The sequence below is a fragment of the Cajanus cajan genome, chromosome 7, assembly GCF_000230855.2.
Source record: "Cajanus cajan strain Asha chromosome 7, NIPB_CcT2T_4, whole genome shotgun sequence".
NCBI lineage: Eukaryota > Viridiplantae > Streptophyta > Magnoliopsida > Fabales > Fabaceae > Cajanus > Cajanus cajan.
Genome location: NC_138523.1, coordinates 57905707 through 57925183, shown reverse-complemented (window position 1 = coordinate 57925183; position 19477 = coordinate 57905707). Strand labels below are relative to the sequence as shown.

The 19477-nt window shown below is 31.3% G+C and overlaps 3 protein-coding genes across 4 annotated transcripts; 1 reads left to right on the top strand and 2 right to left on the bottom strand.

Moving 5' to 3' along the window:
* Positions 1–215: 215 nt before the first annotated feature.
* Positions 216–2908, top strand: LOC109793039 (receptor protein kinase-like protein ZAR1). The gene is made up of 2 exons (XM_020352512.3): positions 216–1959; positions 2085–2908. Exons 1-2 carry the CDS (start codon positions 483–485, stop codon positions 2738–2740), a joined length of 2133 nt encoding a protein of 710 aa, XP_020208101.1. The 5' UTR covers positions 216–482; the 3' UTR covers positions 2741–2908.
* A 4354-nt stretch (positions 2909–7262) lies between these two features.
* Positions 7263–10095, bottom strand: LOC109806811 (auxin-responsive protein IAA32). The gene is made up of 4 exons (XM_020369313.3): positions 8747–10095; positions 8063–8299; positions 7850–7958; positions 7263–7760 (listed from the first exon to the last, which is right to left on the bottom strand). Exons 1-4 carry the CDS (start codon positions 8889–8891, stop codon positions 7679–7681), a joined length of 573 nt encoding a protein of 190 aa, XP_020224902.1. The 5' UTR covers positions 8892–10095; the 3' UTR covers positions 7263–7678.
* Positions 10096–12013: 1918 nt separating this feature from the next.
* LOC109790512 (alpha/beta hydrolase family protein) lies at positions 12014–18358 on the bottom strand. Of its 2 annotated transcripts, none has more exons than XM_020349688.3 (10): positions 17936–18358; positions 17757–17834; positions 15807–16514; positions 15514–15616; positions 14603–14694; positions 14321–14495; positions 13053–13223; positions 12865–12965; positions 12386–12509; positions 12014–12277 (listed from the first exon to the last, which is right to left on the bottom strand). In XM_020349688.3, exons 1-9 carry the CDS (start codon positions 18164–18166, stop codon positions 12453–12455), a joined length of 1716 nt encoding a protein of 571 aa, XP_020205277.1. In that variant the 5' UTR covers positions 18167–18358; the 3' UTR covers positions 12014–12277; positions 12386–12452. The 2 variants fall into 2 exon arrangements, with proteins under 2 accessions (XP_020205277.1, XP_020205267.1); XM_020349678.3 differs by having other exon boundaries at positions 14603–14703; positions 17936–18355.
* Positions 18359–19477: the final 1119 nt, after the last annotated feature.

Here is a 19477-nt window from a genome sequence, read left to right as displayed (position 1 = left end):
CAAATATTTTAAATTTAATAAATTAACCTTTTCTATTCATAAAATTACGATAATTCGTATACACCTTCAATTAAGTAAATCAACTGAGTTAGAACCGGTTAACTTTAACAGCTTGTAATTAATTACATATTTTTCAGTCACTTTTAGTTTTACACGTTGATGAAAAGAGATATCGCGATATGCGGTGAGTGTGTTATCTCTCTCTCTCTCTCCGCTGTCTCTCACCAATAACATTGTAATGTAACTCTCTCCGAGGCTTTGGTCTAGCTTTCCCATTCTTCAACACTTCCTTTCTCATCATACTGTTCAAGCTTTTCTCTTTCACCACCCTACCCTGCATTCACTTCTCTTTCTCTCTGTTATGTTCTCTTTTCCGAAACTCAAACCACCTACGCCAACCTTGCCTCACTTTCACTGACCCTCTTCTTTCCCTTGTGTTCTGGATTTCCTCCAACGGTTACTTAGTTGGGGGCAGAAAAAAAATGCTTCCTTTCGTTTTCCTTTTTTTTCTTCTATGCTGCAATTCTCTTGCACCTGTTGTGCATTCTCTGAATGCCGAAGGCTCTGTGCTTTTGACACTAAAACAGTCCCTCACAGACCCACAAGGCTCCATGAGTAACTGGAACTCTTCTGATGAGAACCCTTGTTCATGGAATGGGATCACTTGCAAGGACCAAACCGTTGTGTCCATTAGCATCCCAAAGAGGAAGCTCTATGGCTCTCTTCCCTCTTCTCTAGGATCTCTCTCCCAGCTCCGCCATGTCAACTTCAGGAGCAACAAGCTCTTTGGAAACTTGCCTGCACAGCTCTTTCAGGCTCAGGGACTGCAAAGTCTGGTGCTTTATGGTAATTCATTTTCTGGGTCGGTTCCAACTGAGATTCAGAACCTCAGGTACCTTCAAACTCTTGATTTATCACAAAATTTCTTCAATGGGTCATTGCCTGCTGCAATTGTCCAATGCAAGAGGCTCAAAACCCTTGTTCTCAGTCAGAACAATTTCACTGGCCCTTTGTCAGATAGGTTTGGTACTGGTCTGGTTTCTCTGGAAAGACTAGACCTTTCTTTCAATCAGTTCAATGGGTCAATTCCTAGTGATTTGGGAAACCTGTCGAGCCTGCAAGGAACTGTTGATTTGTCTCATAATCATTTTAGTGGTTCAATCCCAACTAGCCTTGGTAATCTGCCTGAGAAGGTTTACATTGATCTTACTTACAACAATTTAAGTGGTCCAATACCCCAAAATGGTGCTTTAATGAATAGAGGACCAACTGCTTTCATTGGCAATCCTGGTCTATGTGGTCCTCCTTTGAAGAACTCATGTGGTTCTGATACTCCATCTGCTACTTCACCTTCCTCATTTCCATTTATTCCTGATAACTACCCACCTCAGGGTGGTAATGTTTCCATTGGAGGTGAGAAAAGCAAAGGGTTAAGCAAGGGAGCTGTGGTTGGCATTGTTGTGGGTGATATAATTGGAATTTGTCTTTTAGGTTTGCTGTTCTCTTTTTGCTACTCAAGGGTATGTGGCTTTAACCAGGATCTGGATGAAAATGGTGTTAGCAAGGGAAGGAAAGGAAGTAAAGAGTGCTTCTGCTTCAGGAAAGATGAATCTGAGGCCCTATCTGATAACAATGTTGAGCAATATGATCTTGTCCCATTAGATTCCCATGTGACCTTTGATTTGGATGAGCTTCTCAAGGCTTCAGCTTTTGTTCTGGGTAAGAGTGGAATAGGGATTATGTACAAAGTGGTACTTGAAGATGGACTTGCTTTGGCTGTGAGAAGACTGGGGGAGGGAGGTTCTCAAAGGTTTAAAGAGTTCCAAACAGAAGTAGAAGCAATAGGGAAGTTAAGACATCCAAATATTGCAACTCTAAGAGCCTATTACTGGTCTGTTGACGAGAAGCTTCTCATATATGATTATATACCCAATGGAAGCCTTGATACAGCAATTCATGGTAACTTTTGTTAAGCACAACCTTTTTATTTCTTTTTTCCCACTTATTGGCCATTTCTGATCTTTTGGCCTATCCTAGCACATTTTTTGATCATTTGACTGTTTGGTTCCATTCTATACTTTCAGGGAAGGCCGGAATTGTCACATTCACACCACTATCTTGGTCCTATAGATTGAAGATCATGAAAGGAACTGCAAAAGGACTGGTCTATCTGCATGAATTTAGCCCCAAAAAATATGTCCATGGAGACCTCAAGCCAAGTAACATACTTCTTGGCCATAACATGGAACCTCACATTTCTGACTTTGGAGTTGGTCGCCTTGCAAACATCGCTGGAGGGTCCCCAACCTTGCAATCCAACCGAGTGGCTGTAGAGAAAGTACAGGGAAGACAAAAGAGCATGTCCTCTGAAGTCACAGCCAATGTTTTGGGAAACGGTTATCAGGCACCAGAAGCACTGAAAATGGTGAAGCCATCACAGAAGTGGGATGTTTATTCATATGGTGTGATATTGTTGGAAATGATTACAGGAAGATCATCCATTGTCCAAGTTGGTAACTCAGAAATGGACCTTGTTCAGTGGATTCAGTTCTGCATTGAGGAAAAGAAGCCACTCTTAGAGGTGTTGGACCCTTACTTGGCTGAAGATGCAGATAGGGAGGAGGAGATTATTGGGGTTTTGAAGATTGCGATGGCTTGTGTCCATAACAGCCCTGAAAAGAGACCTACAATGAGGCATGTTCTTGATGCTTTGGATAGATTGACCATTTCCTCTGATTGAGAAATTTCATGGGGCCTTGCACTGTGAATCCAGCTCATTTGTGAAGCTCTTTTATGCCTTTACTCTTAGTCACATTTAAATGAATGTCTTCAAGTTGATGAATCCTTGTAATTGGATCAGTAGAAGAGAAATTGAATTTGTTTTTAGCAAATATAAACTTTTCTGATATAGTGTGTTTGAAATTTGAATCATAATTAGAAAGTTAAGTTGAGGCAAATCAATTTAAAAAAAAAAAAAAGAAAGACAACAACTGACATTTGCTTATAATTCACATTTAATGATTGAGTACAAAATTGTTAAACATATTATAAGCACTTCATTTTAGATCATCTGAGATTACAAATTTTAAACTAGCTATAGTGTTGTGCACTGCATGACATGACATGTATCGTGTACTGCATGACATGACATGCTATGGGGGCTCATTACTTTTATCCTAGCATTTTAACACACAAATGAGGAGATATCAAATTATAAGTTAGACTAATCATTACACTACCTTAATTTGATAATTTTAACTTGAAATCTATGAATGGATTGAAATTTTGTTGTATATATAATTTAACTTGCATATGATCGAAATTAGTTTGTTTATATAATTTAATCTAAGTCATCTGTTTACTGTGGAAGTCTTTAATGTTCACTGTACTACATTGATGTGAAAAGAACGGTGGTTTTATTTATTCTTGTTATGTCTCAGTCTTGCATTCCATCGTGTTGGTGAGGACGGTGGAAGGAGTTTGATTGGGTTCCTAATCCGTGATCTCATCGCATCACTCAGACACTTAGCTAGAAATAACTGTTATAAACATTACTTAACTGATTGGACGTTTTATTCTTAAGCTCTATGAGAGGGATTGAACGGGGCGGGTACAGGTTTCATGATACCCGTTTCCGTCCTCGCAAGCTAAATTCATCTCCGTCCCCATACTCGTATCTATCGGATATGTAATTTTCTCTCCATTTCCGTTTCTGTCGGGTATCGTGTATACCCGTATCTGTATCTGTACCCGTCAAATTTTTTATTTTTTTATTTTTTTTTAAATATAATATTTTAAAATTATTTTTTAATTATATTATAATTATAATTAGGTTATTTTTTTATTTTATATTATAATAAGTAATCACACATTAAAAAAATATTAAATTTTTTTAATATAATTAAATTGAAAGTGAGTATTAAATTAAAAATAGGAACGAGGACGGGTACGGGTACGGGATGGGTAAGTACATACTCGTATCTGTACTCGTACCCTATTTAATATATCAGATTTTATCCATATCCGTACCCGACCAAATTAGGTATTTCTCATCAAAGTCAGGACGGGTTCAGATATTACCCGCGTGTAAAGTTATATTTCCCATCCCTATCTATGAGTCACTATCACTATCATAAAGGGGTTGGCGCATCATTCGCCTTTTGCATTGTTAAGGGTACGTTTGCAAATGAAAAAGTAGAAGAAAATAGTAGGAAAGAGAAAATATGTGTGTGAAAATTAAAAAATGAATGTTATTTGATAAAGATGAATCGAAGAAAAGTGCCAAAAAATTGGTGTGGATCTTTTTGAAAAAATTTCTCTTTAAAAGTGAGAAAAAGTTAGTGAGATAAAAAAGAATAATAATATTAAATAATACTAAAAATAATAAAGAATAAATATAATTTTTATTTATTATATTTAAAATAAAAGGGTGATTATGCAAATATATATATATATATATATATAATAAAGGTAAAAAAATATAATGATAAAAAAATATTTTTTAATTTTAAAATAAATTTATTTATATATATTATTTATTTTAAAAAATAATATAAATATAATAAACATGTTTATTAAATGCTTTTTCATATGTGTAAGATATTTTTATTTATGTTGTAAAAAATATTTTTTTATTTTATATTTTTATGAAGTAATAGGAAGAGATAAATAAGAAAAAATTGTAAGATATATAGTATTAGTTGTTAAATATAATAGCAATTTAGACAATAATAAACTAACTTACGAAACCAATTAAGTTAAATATGTTAAAAAACGACACTAAGAAAAGCAAATAATAAATATATAAGAAAAAGTAGATAAAAAGATATGTGTAGAAGATATATAATTATTAATATTTTTTCAAAATCGTATATTCATTCAAAAAAATTAATTATGAATAAAAAAGAAATTATTTAAATTAAATTATTTTAAAATAAATTTAATTATATTTAATAAATGATAAACTATTTATAAAAAATATCACATAACTAAGTCAAAATAATTTTTTTATAATAAAAGATAGTATTAAAAACAATAAGTTAAATAGTAGCCAAGTTTACAAGTATCGCAATAGATAATGAGAAGAACATTTACATGTGCTACCTACATAAAAGTTAAGAGGTTTTAAGTAGATACTTACAACTTAATATTTATTACTTCAGTAAATGTTGTTAGTTGAGTTAAAGTTTTTAAATAGAAATCAAACTAAACTAACAAGTTATTTATTGTCAGTTAATATTGGTTGCAGTGAGAATTAGGCAAATTAATAATTGGTATAGATGAGATGACCCACTCTAATTGCTTTTTAATTACTATACTTATTAAATAAGTAAAATTGTCGGTGACCCGTTCGGTTACTAAAACATTTACCGCTGCTTCGCTCTCCTCCCTTAACAAGCATTAATATGTAAGTTCATTGTTAAATGTCTTAATATCGACTTAAATATATATTTAATATCATTATTTTGTTTTAGTCATCGAAAATTACCAATTCCATTACATTATAAGCTTTAAAGTGAATTAATAATTGCAATTTTTTTTAAAAAGTAAAATTATTAAAAAAATTAAAAATAAGAACAATATTAAATGCAATTAAAATTACTATTTTAATATATTAAAAAATAAATAAATTATAAAAGCAAATTATATATAACTACCTTATTTATATAAAATAATAAACATATTACTTAATTAAATTATCCTTGTAAAAATAATTTAATTATCTTAATTTAATTTTTTTATTACTTTAATTATCTTAATTAATATTTTTTATTCTTGTAATTTTTATATTAAACTAACTAGAATTAATGATAAAGACTAAAATAGAACACTAAGAAATTGTTAATAATCTAAAAATGAAAAAATATTTTATAAATATTAAAACAAGATAGAGTAATATTTGCAAAAATTTAAAACATATTTCAACTATTAATATATTAATTTATAAATCATCTGTTTAAGTTATATATAGTGTTTATTAGTAATATTCACTTTATAAAATTATGAGAATAACAACTATGTTCGAATTTAGGATATTATATATACTATCTCAATCTTTTATTATTAGGTCATCTTTAATAATTATGCTAATTTATAATTATTTAATAAATTTTACTCTTATTTGCTTTTTTTATTTTATTTTATCAGGATGATTAATTTAACAAACTTTTTTCTTATGATTCTGTATTATTGTTATTAAATATATTATAAAATAAAATCTATATTTAATTATTATCAGTTTTGATTATATGTGATTCATCGTTGATAAAAAAATTGATTCATTTATGAACCTGTCTGTATTTATATTAGTTCAGAAAAAACATTAGTTTTGGTGATAGATTTTTCACTGATTTTTAACTATCGACTTTATAGGGCTAAATGAACCATACGATTGACTGTAGTACGTATTTATCATATTGTACCCTTCTTTCACAATCTTTATGATTAAGCGAAAGAATAACAAATTAAAGACAAAAGTGATGAGTTTCAAAGTCAAAATTCCACATTAAAATTGTTTACCCCTTAAATGATAGTTCTTTTATTGCAAGAATCTATAATGAATTTGTCACATATCGTAATATGCCAGTGTTGTAAAGAAAGAAAGTCTTGTCTTTATTCTTTATATATAACCGGACCAATAAATCAATAAAAACTCCAATTTCTTAATTTTGATTATTCTAAGGTGAAAAATGATAAATTAAAAGAGTTGAATTAATTTTATAATTATATTAATCATGTTGATCTCTAATTAAGTCTAAGATGCATGTATATTTTATAAGATTTTGGTGACTAGACCTGTAGATTTTGGGATTGAAATTAATGGCCGAAGCATGTGGCGCGAATTTAGGGAAAATGGACTCCAACCAAACCAAACAATAGGTGCGAAAATTGTTGGCTGTCATTTCTATTTAACTGCTTATGACTCTCATTATTCTTTTGATTTTTTTGACTTTGAGAGAGACAGCATTTCTCCCAGTTCGATATTCACATGGTTTGCAGACAATTTAATGCCAAAGCTCAAATATTAAAACTATAAACTTTTGTACAGTTATATACTTATATTTGTGACCTTATTTCTTGGACCAATGCTTTTAACAACAAATTGGAATTTTTTTTATTATAAAAAATAAGAAGATCAAACTCTAATCCTTAATTAAAAAACATTAAATTATTTATCCAAACCATTTTTTTTAATTAGACCGATTGAAAAACATTTATATGATATACAAACTTTTATTTTGCAGACAAAAAAGTGCTGAGAATAAAAAATAAAAAAAGTAAAATAATCTTTTTAAGTTACCTAAACTAATTACACTCAAGATGAGTATGAAAGAAGAAGTGTGGTGTCTGATCTAAGCCAATGGTTGAAAACATGTCATTGCCACAGTGAAAGCAAACTTCAGACAGCTGTATTTTCCAAACCAGTAGCATAAAATTTGGAGAACAGTTGTTCGAAAGTCATTGGTATTTTTACTATATAGTATCAATTTAACGCAACAATGTGGTACTACAGCGATGGACCCCAGAGGCACCAAGTATAAAATTTTAATGATTACATATCCCGTACGGTACGTTTCCTTTACCATGTGCACTAATTGAATCCATCAAGGCCAAACAACTTAAGCGAAGGACGTCAAAACAAACTTTGATTAATTTCTACTATAAACTAAGGCAAGATTTAGGTGTATCTAGATGAACAGGAAACAATGCCATCATTCTTTCTTGCAATCCTCAACCTCTTCACACATTCTATAAACTCTCTGCGACAAAAAAAAAAAAAAAAAAAAAAAAAGAGTTAGAATTATTGTTAAAATGACCTAGGAAAGTTGGCATGTCAAATGGGACCTACTTCCATGGTACATCACCGACAGGCCTCCAATGATCTTGTCTGTCCTTGTAGAACAATGAGTACTCTGATTCAGATTGGAACAATCGTAATCCAGAACCAGATTGGCTTCCTACAATGGTAAAATAGTCAGTTAGAAACATGTTATGTAACTAGTTAAATAAAATTATGAAAAATATCTTGGAAGTGTATGCATTATTGACTCTGCTTAATTACCAAACATGTCTTCTAATTGGAGTGCTAGACTTGAGTATCCACCATGATCAAGTACACTAATTTTCCTACCAATGGTAACCCCATCCATGTTAACCTTCACATAAGCCCATCTTTCATTGCTCTGCACCCCTTCTATCTCTTCATCAAAATTTTCGGGGACAGATCTAGAATGCATTGTGCTTGAATTCTTGATATTTAGATTAGAGTGAGGCCAATCCATAAGGTCACCATCATACACTGAATCCAAATATAATTTCATTAGACCATATATGACAACTGCTCGTGAGAGGGAGGAAAATTAAATAAATTCATACAGTTGATGTTACAATTTGAACGTTAATTATTAGTTCGTTTCATTCTACAATGTGAGTAATATAACTCGGTCTTAGCTGAATCATCAACATACAAAAAATCATTACACATTACTGACTAATGGAATTATGATTTTTCAATAGAATATATATTCTGCACTGTAAATCAATTAGAAATTATGTTAAACGTGATACTAAAAATAGTTATTATAAAAGTCAACAAAATTATCCTAGACAATGCTAAAATTCTTTATGTATGCAATGACACACACTATTTACTCTTTTTATAATTAAAAAATATCAGACTAAATGGGGTATGGAAAACTAGAAGAGAAGCAGAATTAAAAGAATGAAGGAGGGAATGAACCCATACGGTTGGCAGAAGAATGGTAAGCTTCATGATGAACAGTTCCGAGACTAAGACCAAGATCAATTATGCCATCATCTTGTTTGTCTTGATAGAAAACTGAGTGCAAAGTTGAAGAGTTCAAAAGAAAGCTTGATGTGTTTGATTCCATTGGAAACTACTGCTGGACTTAATTCCTTAAGGTAGGTATTGTTGGTAGTGAGTTGCATTTGTAAGACTTACCTATTTATAGTGATAATTTTGAGAATCTAAATGAGACATGAAAGAGCACATGGAAGACAAGGAAGCGTCCTCCATTATCAATCATTAAATGCTCAAAGCTTATCTTCTGTTACTGTCAACATGGAACACAAGGTAAAAACAAAACATCCCAAGAACAAAGGATGGCCAAATTGATCCTAACAGAAGTTATTCTGGATTCTGCTTCCTCACATTGCTACAAATGCTCAGACTCTTTTATGACTATATTTCATGGTGATAGTAACCCGAGGACACAGCAAATGGAAAATACTAATGAATATTAAACTGGGTCATACCAACATATATGATAGGCTTGTTTTGGTAATCTTCTAGCAACATATATGTAGTAATAATCTAATTATAATGGTTCATAATTAACCTTGAATCCTTTTTTCTCTTCATAGGTTAAATGCATAATGGATACTAATATTTGCAAAACACATTTTTGTGCATCATTTTACACATCACTCCAATTCTGGCATAGGGATTCACATGTGTTCTGGTCATGCAAAGAAGTCAATCATTGCAATACTTTGAAGTCAAAAAGACGAAAAAGTGATGTAATTATGTAAATGAAGAAGCATGAGCAAAAATAATTTCAATACATAATACATGTCCAAATAAGCAATAGTTTTAAATATCAGCATTTTCTGTCAGAAGAAAATTCATGTCCATTTGCAGAGATTAATGAAACACTTGAATCCAATATGACATGATTATAGGGATTCATTAACATGCACAGAAGTGAGTTTTTATTTAAAAAGCGTATATAAGTTGACTTGATTATTAGGGTTTAGGGTTTGGATTTTTAATATTTTACAAGTTAGTCCTTGAACTTATCTAAGCAACGCGAAGATATATGCATAAAGCTCACATTTGAATATTTGTGGAGTTATCCATATATGACAGGTCTACCATTTTTCAAGGGAACAAAGATCTGGTCAGATCACAACATCCCATGCCACTATGCTTTGGCAGGAAATGTCTTTTCTTGTTCTTCTTTTTTGTGGCATATACAAGTACAGAAAACAAATGTTGGGTTTAATATCGGTACTAAATTAAAATAGGTTAATTTAATATGATCTCAACAAGCCGCATAGATTAGAATTACAGAAAAAGAGTTTCTGTATGTGTCTCCCGGGTAATATTAGCATTCCTGGATCAGATATAATAAAGGAGGCATATGGTATCTGACATTTTAATACTGATAAGTAAGAAAGATATCTCAGTGTTTTAAATGCACACTGATTCAAAATTTGCTCTTGTCAGCAGGCTTAATTATTAGCAAAAGAACATTTGACATCAACTTCTTGAGTACTGACTTCCGCTATAGCAATTGTTTTAAGTAAAACCAACGGTTGATTTAGACAATTCCTGGGATGATGACTTGATAAAAAATAGATCAAATAATTTGAAAAAGAAGTTTCATATTAGAATCAGATATTGAACAAGTTGAACATATTAGAAGTAAGAACTTATAAACTTAATACATAAAGATTTTGAGTTGAATGTGATGTCTAGTTTACTTATTTGGTTTATTCTTGACTAGTTATCGAAGATCTATAGATCCAAGTGCAACTAGGTGTCTAGTGTAGAAGAACAATGAGTTTGGCACACATTAAAATCAACGGAATAGAAAAGAAAGGGAAGGTAAGAAGAGAAATAAATATTTTTGTCTTTGGTTGGTTATGCTAAAAGAGAAGCAAAGAATATTTAGTAGTGGAGTGGCCTACAATATAAGAAGAAATGGAAAGAGAAAATATGAATTTATTTTAAAATAAAAAGACAAAATTGCCCGTCACTTATGCAGCATTGAAAAAAAAAAGTAGTTTCACATCCGAGAATGGTGAATATGTATGCAATATTGCAAGTTGCAACTTGCAACCGCTATTTTGCATTCGTATCAAAAATATCTTCATGTTGTTACTATAATAAACATATACATATATTTTAGTTAATTAAAAATCTAAAAATAGTTTGAAAAATGAAAGAAATATTTATTTTAAAAAGTTAAACAATTTTTTTAATAATGTTAATAAAAGTACTTCGGATTACTATTATTTAAAACATGACGTTTTTAATTTATTTAATAATATTTTTTACAACAATTTATTTAATGATATTAAAATAATAAAATATTAATTTAAAATAATACATTCTTAATATTTTATTTTTATTTTCTTTATTACATCCCATTTTTACCTAAGGGTATTGTGCCATTTTATAAATATACATTTTTCTTCTTTCTTCTGAGAAATTTTATTTTCTTTCTATTTTTTTTCCGTACCAAACAATTAAAAAATAATTTCACTGCTCTCTTTCTTTTCTTCTGTTTTATTCTTTCTACTTTCTTTTCTTTCACAACCAATCATAGTGTTAGTGTATTTAAGAGTTCATCATCTTCTCGCTCTCCTCGACCTATTGATCTAGCCACCTATGCTTCTCTCAAGATACAAGACTTACAACATTAGCTAGAAATGCAGCCCACTAAATAACATAATCCATTTATTTTAATTTGATTTGATTTTAGATACCTGTTATTAAAATCAAACTGAACCAAATCAAATCACACCTTCAATATACTGTAATTACTTTTCGACACCTTTAATTTTGGCTATATATGTCAGTCAAGGGTTCAGTTGTAAATAATTTTGATGGTATATATCATCAATATCACATGATTTTTTAAGAGCTAATCAGAACTCAAGTGGTTGGTAGATTTTCAATTATATCAATTTATCTTATTAGTTACCAAATTAAAAACAAATTCAATTCATAAAAAAAAAAAAAAAAACGATCCAAAACTCAATATAATTTAGATCGGATTTAATATTAAATTTAAATCGAATCAAATTCAACTGCATATTGCATATTAATTTTATGTTTTGTTCAGGTGATTATCTTGTGTAAAAACCAAATCAAACCGAAATTTGACCACTTAATATCCTAAACGAATGTAACAAATTTTGAAATACCGGGCATCATAGATGTCTTGGAACTCGGACCGGAGGAGCTTCATCAAGCACACGTGTGTTGGTAAAACAAATTTAAGAAACTGGCAGGTTAATTATAGTCACATAAAAACTGCATCTGGTAAGAAATTATGTACATATACTTTTAGCAATTAAGAGGCAATACTGCAATAATAAAAAAAATTACAGACTCCTCATCATTCCTATTTCTATATCCTCGACCTTTTGCTGCTATGGTTAGGAAACAAAAAAAGCGGAACCCTCTTGCTCTAATGCACAAAAGGTCTGATCAATTCTTTCACCTTTTCTTCATTGTTTAATGTACCTAGTAAAATGACAAAACAAATAATCTTGTCGGTACCATCAACAATCACATAGGCGAGTGCTGCATAAGCTTTAACGTGATGTACAAAAGTCAATAAGAGTCTCACACCTGTTTGGAATGTAATTATCAAGCATGATCCAAGAAGAATGTATTTGATGAAAATTGATGGAGTACATCACTTGTCGTGACAACTAAGAAATTCAATTATACAGGGATACACCTGCTCCACTGCCTGTTCTCAAAATAAGCATAGAAAGACATCACAAAGAAAGCAGCAGAAGCCAGTAGGCATATATAAATATAGACCAATTATTTATGTCAAACAAATTCTTGATACGAAAAAAAACAAGCAAAGCTTCAATAAGCCAATTAAAAATGGAAGATAAATTAATACTTGAGCAAAAGGAAAGAAAAAAATGGTAAGAGTAAATGAACTGGAGAAGAAAGGTGTGAATAGAACGGGAAGCTGCGAGAAAATGCCATCATAACCAATACAATGTAAAACTGAGCATGTTATTCTTTCCTTCACAACAATTTTCTAATCTAGAATAACATTAACAACAACAACCAAAGGAGCGAGTTCATACCAGTCTTCCTCCAACTAAATCATAATGAGCATAATGTGGGCCTCCAGGTTCTCCAAAAACTTTATACGTAACCAGGTGCTCAGGAATTAGCTTAGCGGTTTCTGCTCATAAAATAACTTTTATTCACTTCTTGAAACAACGTAATTAACAGGAAAATAACATCACCATCTATGATTAAAAAAGAATACCTTCCACAGCTTCAGGTGGGCAAATCAGATCCTGGTCTCCAGCAATAGCTAAGATAGGGATATTGCTTTTGTGTAGATGGTCCTTGTAAGAAAAAGTCCCATTTCTGTTACATAAACCACGTTCTCGAAATGCTGAAGTGAGCTGCAAGATAAGTTTTGCGGGTATGGTGCCTACAAGTTGTTATTGTATCATACGAAAGTCACATACTAATATTTTGATTAGTCAATACATAATTTGCTTAAATAAAGAATAAAATTTTATGTGCATTGCCTATACCAGTGTCATTCCAGACTAAAAAAGCTCTAACTCCGAATATCCTACTCGTTGGTTGTACTGTTGTAGTAAAAGTAACAATGTCTAGAAAGTACATCCAGGCATCCAGCAGGATTACGATATTTGTACCACTTAATTTTAATGAAACCAATCAAATATCACTTCTTGTTCATTAAATCATTCCTTATTAGTTTAATATCTTATCTATGTTTTCAAGGTCCTAGTGAGAGCAGAGGAATTATTTTGCCTTTTCATCATCCTATTCATCTTAACAAGCTTAAATGAAATTATATAATTAATTCTTGTCCATCTGAATATCTTCCCTCAAGATTCTGTAAAATAATAATGTATAAAAAGAAGGGCACACCAAACAGAGGTTCTGGTAAGAGTCCAAAACAACAAGTAAATGAAATCCAACTGTTAATTCCAAATAGAATGTATTGTATTCCACAAGATTTGACACTTATAATACAGATAAGAAGAATGGATTGCTCCTGCACACTTTCTTAAGAGAATACAAATGACCAAGGAATAATTCAATATTGGCATGATAGATTGATAATATTAATCCAAAGATCAAGCTGTTGACTCTACATCCTTTAAAATATCAAATGGGCTTTGGGAATGAATTGAATTTCAATAATAAAGAAAAAAAAAAAGAGTCAATTTGCAATTTAACAACATAGTTGTCAAATGACAACCCAGATATTGCCATATTGGCTTATCACTACTGGTTCCAAAAGGAAGTTTACTATCTAAAGGGTACTACCCAGCATTCCAAAAGAACTACATCCCACGCTGTCACAAAAAAGCCAATGCTCAAGCATTTCATTTTGTGCCAAAATTCAAAAGTATGGGGACAAGAATCAAACTCCTAGTCACTTGCTCAAAGCAACTCTGGTACCATGTTTACAACCAACCCTCCTAAAAGCTTAAGCTATTTAGTTGTATGCAAATGAATAATTTTAGATTTCCAATGGATAGAAATACTTACAGAAGTTATTCAAAACAAGTCTTTTTAATAAATCCGGATCCATCATGTTCTCAGCTGAAATCAGGGTATTTAACCATGATAATACATATGGTGGACGAGATGAAAGAGGATAAGCTGCTGCCAGCATTGCCCCTAAAGGAACAACAGGGACATTTAGAGCCTGTGCTGGATCTGCCTGTTCAACAAGTGATTAAATTTAATACCTTCACAGATATTATGGCAAGTTAATCACTAAATCTATACAGGAAGAAACCAAAAGCAACTATACCATCATCCACTTACTAGGGGTAAGAGTAACTTTAGAGTTGATTTGGATGATGTGTAGTCCAGAGACGATGCCAGTGTAACTACTGCAGCCAATTTGGGTTCTTTTCCTTCAAAACCTTACATAAATTAATACAAATATGAAGTAAATAACTAATTTTATACATGTCTAAGCAGATGAAAATACACGTGTCTATATGTAAAGAGGCAATGCTCTGCTCACAGTCCAAGATATACACTTTTATTATTACGAGTAATATTTGCTACTATGTATTGACAATTTTTTTTTATGAAGTTGCTACCCCTATGTTGAAAAGTTACAACACAAAATAGCATGTATTATGGAAAAATAGAAGGGAAGAAGTGATTTGGGAGTAACATCATTCTATGTAGAAATTATCCATCAGCCGGTTGATATAATACAGATTGAATCTCACTTTCATTTATGAAAAAGAATAGTAAATTCCTTTGCTCACGTGTAAAGACTTTAAAAAAAATGAATGAATTATATCATTATATTTGATCATATCATATGTCCAATCAATATAAGGATTAAATTTCATAAAGTTCTAAGTTTGATCATGTTGTGATTCATCAAGATTTATAGTTGCTCCTGTTTCAGACAAGTTGATAGTCAAGTTGGATTCAGAAATAGACTGTAGATTAATGATTTTCATAGACGAAGTTTTGCATAGCATTTTCCTCCCAAAGTAAATATTGACTTAGATACCTAATGACTAACAGTATATTTGGTCAAAATCCAAATATTATACCTCCCCTCCCCGCCCCCAAACGAGCCACTAAAGAAAGATTGGACATTATAGTTTAGATTTAGACCATAATTACACGAGATAAGAATATAACATCAAATAAAGGCAAAATGGTAATGGTCAATTGATACTACCAAACACTGAAAAGTGAAAACTTACCATACCGTGAAAGCATACAGTAAAGCAAGATACCACCCATGGAGTGTCCAATTGCAAGCAATTTTCCATCTTTAGGCATGCTTTGTTTCATTATGTATTCTATCTGCATAAGTAAAGCAAAATGTCATATAAGAGAGATATTGAGCCAGAGCAAGTTTCCAGTAAATGACAAAAGTAAAAAAAAAAAAAAAACAAAAAAGGTATTGCTAATGATATAATTGTTAATTACTGCCAATAAAATTAGTAAGAGTGATTGATTTATAGATTTCCAACATTATAAGATGTCATCTCACCGCTGCAGGAACATCTTCTTCCAAGTAATGATCGAAGTCCCAATCATACTTCACTATCAAGTCAAGTTGCTTTTGAAAATCTTCTATTGTAGAAGTAAAGCGAGCTTGTAGATCAAATAATGGAGGAGAAACAGAGAGCTGACCTTCCTCAATAATATTTACTAGTTTTTGATTCAGATCAATTATTTGACTAGTAATACCAGAGTTTTGCTTCGTTTCAAACAGAGTTGAAAGCTTTCCCCTCACCTCATTGAATTGTTCATATAAAGGAGAATCCACCAAAAGTTTTGAAATCTGATCTAGTAAATTGGAAAACATGACCTTCGATTGACTTTCACTAAGAAACCCAGAGACTCTTTCTGACAAAAACATGAAAGTCTCAGTCAATCTTGCCACCAACTTTGATTCATCCCAAACAGTAGCTAACCTAGTAAGGTCTCCATTGACTGCCACATTCTCAGTTTCTACTCCATTTGGGGCAGAAATCTCAGGTTCAGATACTGCACAAGACATGTTATTCAATTCTTTGTTAGAGACCACAGCTCCATTGGTTGCACTTTCTGAAGCAGATTCCATCGTCTCAGACATTGCAAGGGCAGACTGCTCAATATCTTTGGAATTTGAACCTTGAACACTCAACCCAGCTCCTCGTACTTCAAGAATCCAAGTTTCAAATCCCTCACCAGACATGTAACGTGCAAATGATGACTGCATTACATATCATGTGTCAGTGGGGAGCTGATACATAAAATCAGAAAAGAAAATACTACAAACCAGCATTAATTAGGCAGAAAGCATCATTAATTACTCAAACATAGGTTGATTGCCAAGAATAATAGGGACAAAAAAAGAGACTTTAACCAGAACAATATGGAGGAAAGCATAATATATAATCAAAAGAAGTATCTTTGGTGCATTCTTTAAGGGAAGTGACATTCAGATTTTGCAATCAAACTGCAATTTGAAATAGTACATAAGTGTCAAACCTCAAAAGCTTCAGGTTCCTATGTTCGTAAACATTGCTCTCACGCTTATAATGTAATACTAATAATGCTAAATAAAAAAATTAGGGTACAAAAAAAAAATAATAAAAGATGGGTGGTTGCTTAAACAAGAATAAGAAGATAGTGATAAAGCACCAATACTTGCATTTGCTTCATGTGTCCAAATCGGATATATCCAATATCAATCCTCTCAGATACTTTATCAATATGAATTTGTGAAGTATCCAAGGTTTTCTTTTAGAAAAAAAAATTATGAAAATCTTATACAACCAAATACTAGACATAAATTCATGTATAAGAAGAAGAATAGAATCATTGTAACTTGATGAACTACACATGAAGGCTGTCTTCTTTACCAATTATGCTCAAGGAAGGAACAAGATAGTACTATTTGTGTTTGTAGACAATAGATAGTGATTTACGATGATAATGATATATAATTTCTATCTTAATTTACTCTCAATTTCTATTATTATTGTTCAAGAAATAAACTCTTAATTTAGATTTGTGGAATTGCTATCATATACTTCTAATATTTTATGAATAATTTATACATGTCTATAAATGTATTATCCTGCGCATATTTTATCCTATGGATGTCAATAGTAATCTTATCACTGCACCATATCCGATATACAATTATCACATTGCGCAAAAACAACACATAGCAACAATTCAGGGATGATGTTAATTTGAATTTGAATATGATACATGTGAAACTTGCTTGCGTGTTGAATCATCTAATTGCCACAGTGAATTTCATAACAAGTATACAGAAGAAGCAAATAATATTCCAGCGATGATAAAAATACAAGCAACAACAACAAATTCCGAAACTCTGCATACAATTTCACAATTACGAAGGATGGATCTGGAAAAAAAAAAAAAAAAAAAAAAAAAAACTATGGATACAAAAAAGATCACAAGAAAAAAAGAAGTTGAATACCTCAGGGGAAAGGTCATATCCAATGGCGTTAGTCCCCACTCCCGACAAGAGCAACAGAGGATGATTCCTCGGAGGTGCCTATGAAACAAACATTGTATGTATTCTAAGAAAACGTAATAAATAAATTTATAGAGACAGAACAGAAATTGGTGCGATTTGAACGAGGAAATGAAACTAACGAGAGGCGAAGGGTTGTAGCGCCAGAGAGCGAGTTTCCAATCGGAATTGGAGAGGGAGACGTAGTGGAGTTCGTCGGCGGTGCAAACGGAGGGCTTGTCGGAGACGGCGGTGGAGAAGGCCCTGAGGCGGAAGGGTGCGGCGGCGCGTGGGAGGGAGCAGAAGGTGGAAGAGCCTTTGCAGAGAGCAGAGGAGTGGAAGGACATGGACATGGTTGACATTTTCGTTAACATAATGCTTCGCTGTTATCTCATTACTTTTTCTTTGTGGTAATCTCTTTCTCACTCGTGTTTCTCGTTTCTTCTGTCTCTAACGCTTTCAATCACTTCTCTCAGTCAAAATGTTATGGCGGTTGTCGCTCTATCCAAAATTATTATGGCTTCTGCCTTGAAAATTTGGCATTGGATCGACCACAAAAACGAATCCATTTCAATAAGTATACTTGTTCAAAATTACTTCCTAACAAAATTGTTATTCTTTTGTTTCATTATTAAATTTAAATGATTCTGTTTTGATTAGGATGCTCATCTTTATTTAAATTACTTAATCATAATTTTTACCTAACTGGAGCTTGACACTGATATATTCACACTATAAACAATTTTGTTATCCAATCACAATTTATTAACTTTTACAATAACTACATATTTTATTTTGAAAGTGTAGATCATTCAATTTTCATAAGTAACTTATTTTATTTTAAACTTTATGAGCTTTTATATCTTTTGTACTATGTTAAACAAGGTGTTCATGATTTGGTATCTCATATAAACTAGAAATAACTTAAAAGGAATTTTTTAACAATTTTGGTTTAATAAATTAGACCTAATGTATTTTAAGAACAATTTTGATTTATCCTTTAAGTTATACTAATTTGGTTTGTTGTTATTTTTTTTTATACTTTTAAAAGTAATTATGCATCAATAATATAATTTATTGTCTAAATAAATAATATTTTGTTTAACATTATATAATATTTATATTGGTAATTTATCTTAAGATATATATTATAAAATATACTTTAATTTTAATTTTATAGTTCTTTTATTTTATAGTTTAAATGTATGTAAAGTTAAAAATATATCATATGTTAATAAGCTAGATTCATCATATTTTATTCCATATTTGTCACTGATTAGTCAAGTTCAAATTCACTAAATTAATCGTGTTAATTTTTTTTATTGAGTAAATACACAATCAAACTAGTTTTAGAAACATTTCTATTATAAAAAAGTACTTCATGCCTCTCTACTTTTAAAAAATAAAATAATATAAATAAAAGAGAAATAATGAAGTGAATGATTAATTATTAGAGTGTGAGAAATTTAAAAAATAAGATTTATGAAAAAGTATAAAAATGAAAAATAAAAAGTAAACCAAATAAATTGTCAGAGAGAAAAGTGGTTTGGAAGTAGGCATGATAGAACTAAAATAATTAAAATATGATACGTACACCAAAAAATAATATCTCATTGTATTAAAAAAAAAACTGGATCAGTAACGTTTCAACTCAACACTTCATCGAACTTTCCAACCGGGCCTTT

Excerpts from the sequence above, each read along its gene's own strand:
- LOC109793039 (XM_020352512.3), top strand. The coding sequence starts at position 483 with ATGCTTCCTTTCGTTTTCCTTTTTTTTCTTCTATGCTGCAATTCTCTT. Across the intron at positions 1,960-2,084 it reads CCTTGATACAGCAATTCATG|GGAAGGCCGGAATTGTCACA; the intron begins GTAACTTTTGTT and ends CTATACTTTCAG.
- LOC109806811 (XM_020369313.3), bottom strand. The coding sequence starts at position 8,891 with ATGGAATCAAACACATCAAGCTTTCTTTTGAACTCTTCAACTTTGCAC. Across the intron at positions 8,300-8,746 it reads TTACCATTCTTCTGCCAACC|TGTATGATGGTGACCTTATG; the intron begins GTATGGGTTCAT and ends ATTTGGATTCAG. Across the intron at positions 7,761-7,849 it reads GTCGGTGATGTACCATGGAA|AGAGTTTATAGAATGTGTGA; the intron begins GTAGGTCCCATT and ends TTTTTGTCGCAG.
- LOC109790512 (XM_020349678.3), bottom strand. The coding sequence starts at position 18,166 with ATGTTAACGAAAATGTCAACCATGTCCATGTCCTTCCACTCCTCTGCT. Across the intron at positions 14,496-14,602 it reads TAAAGTTACTCTTACCCCTA|GCAGATCCAGCACAGGCTCT; the intron begins GTAAGTGGATGA and ends CTTGTTGAACAG. Across the intron at positions 12,966-13,052 it reads CCCACCTGAAGCTGTGGAAG|AAACCGCTAAGCTAATTCCT; the intron begins GTATTCTTTTTT and ends TTTTATGAGCAG.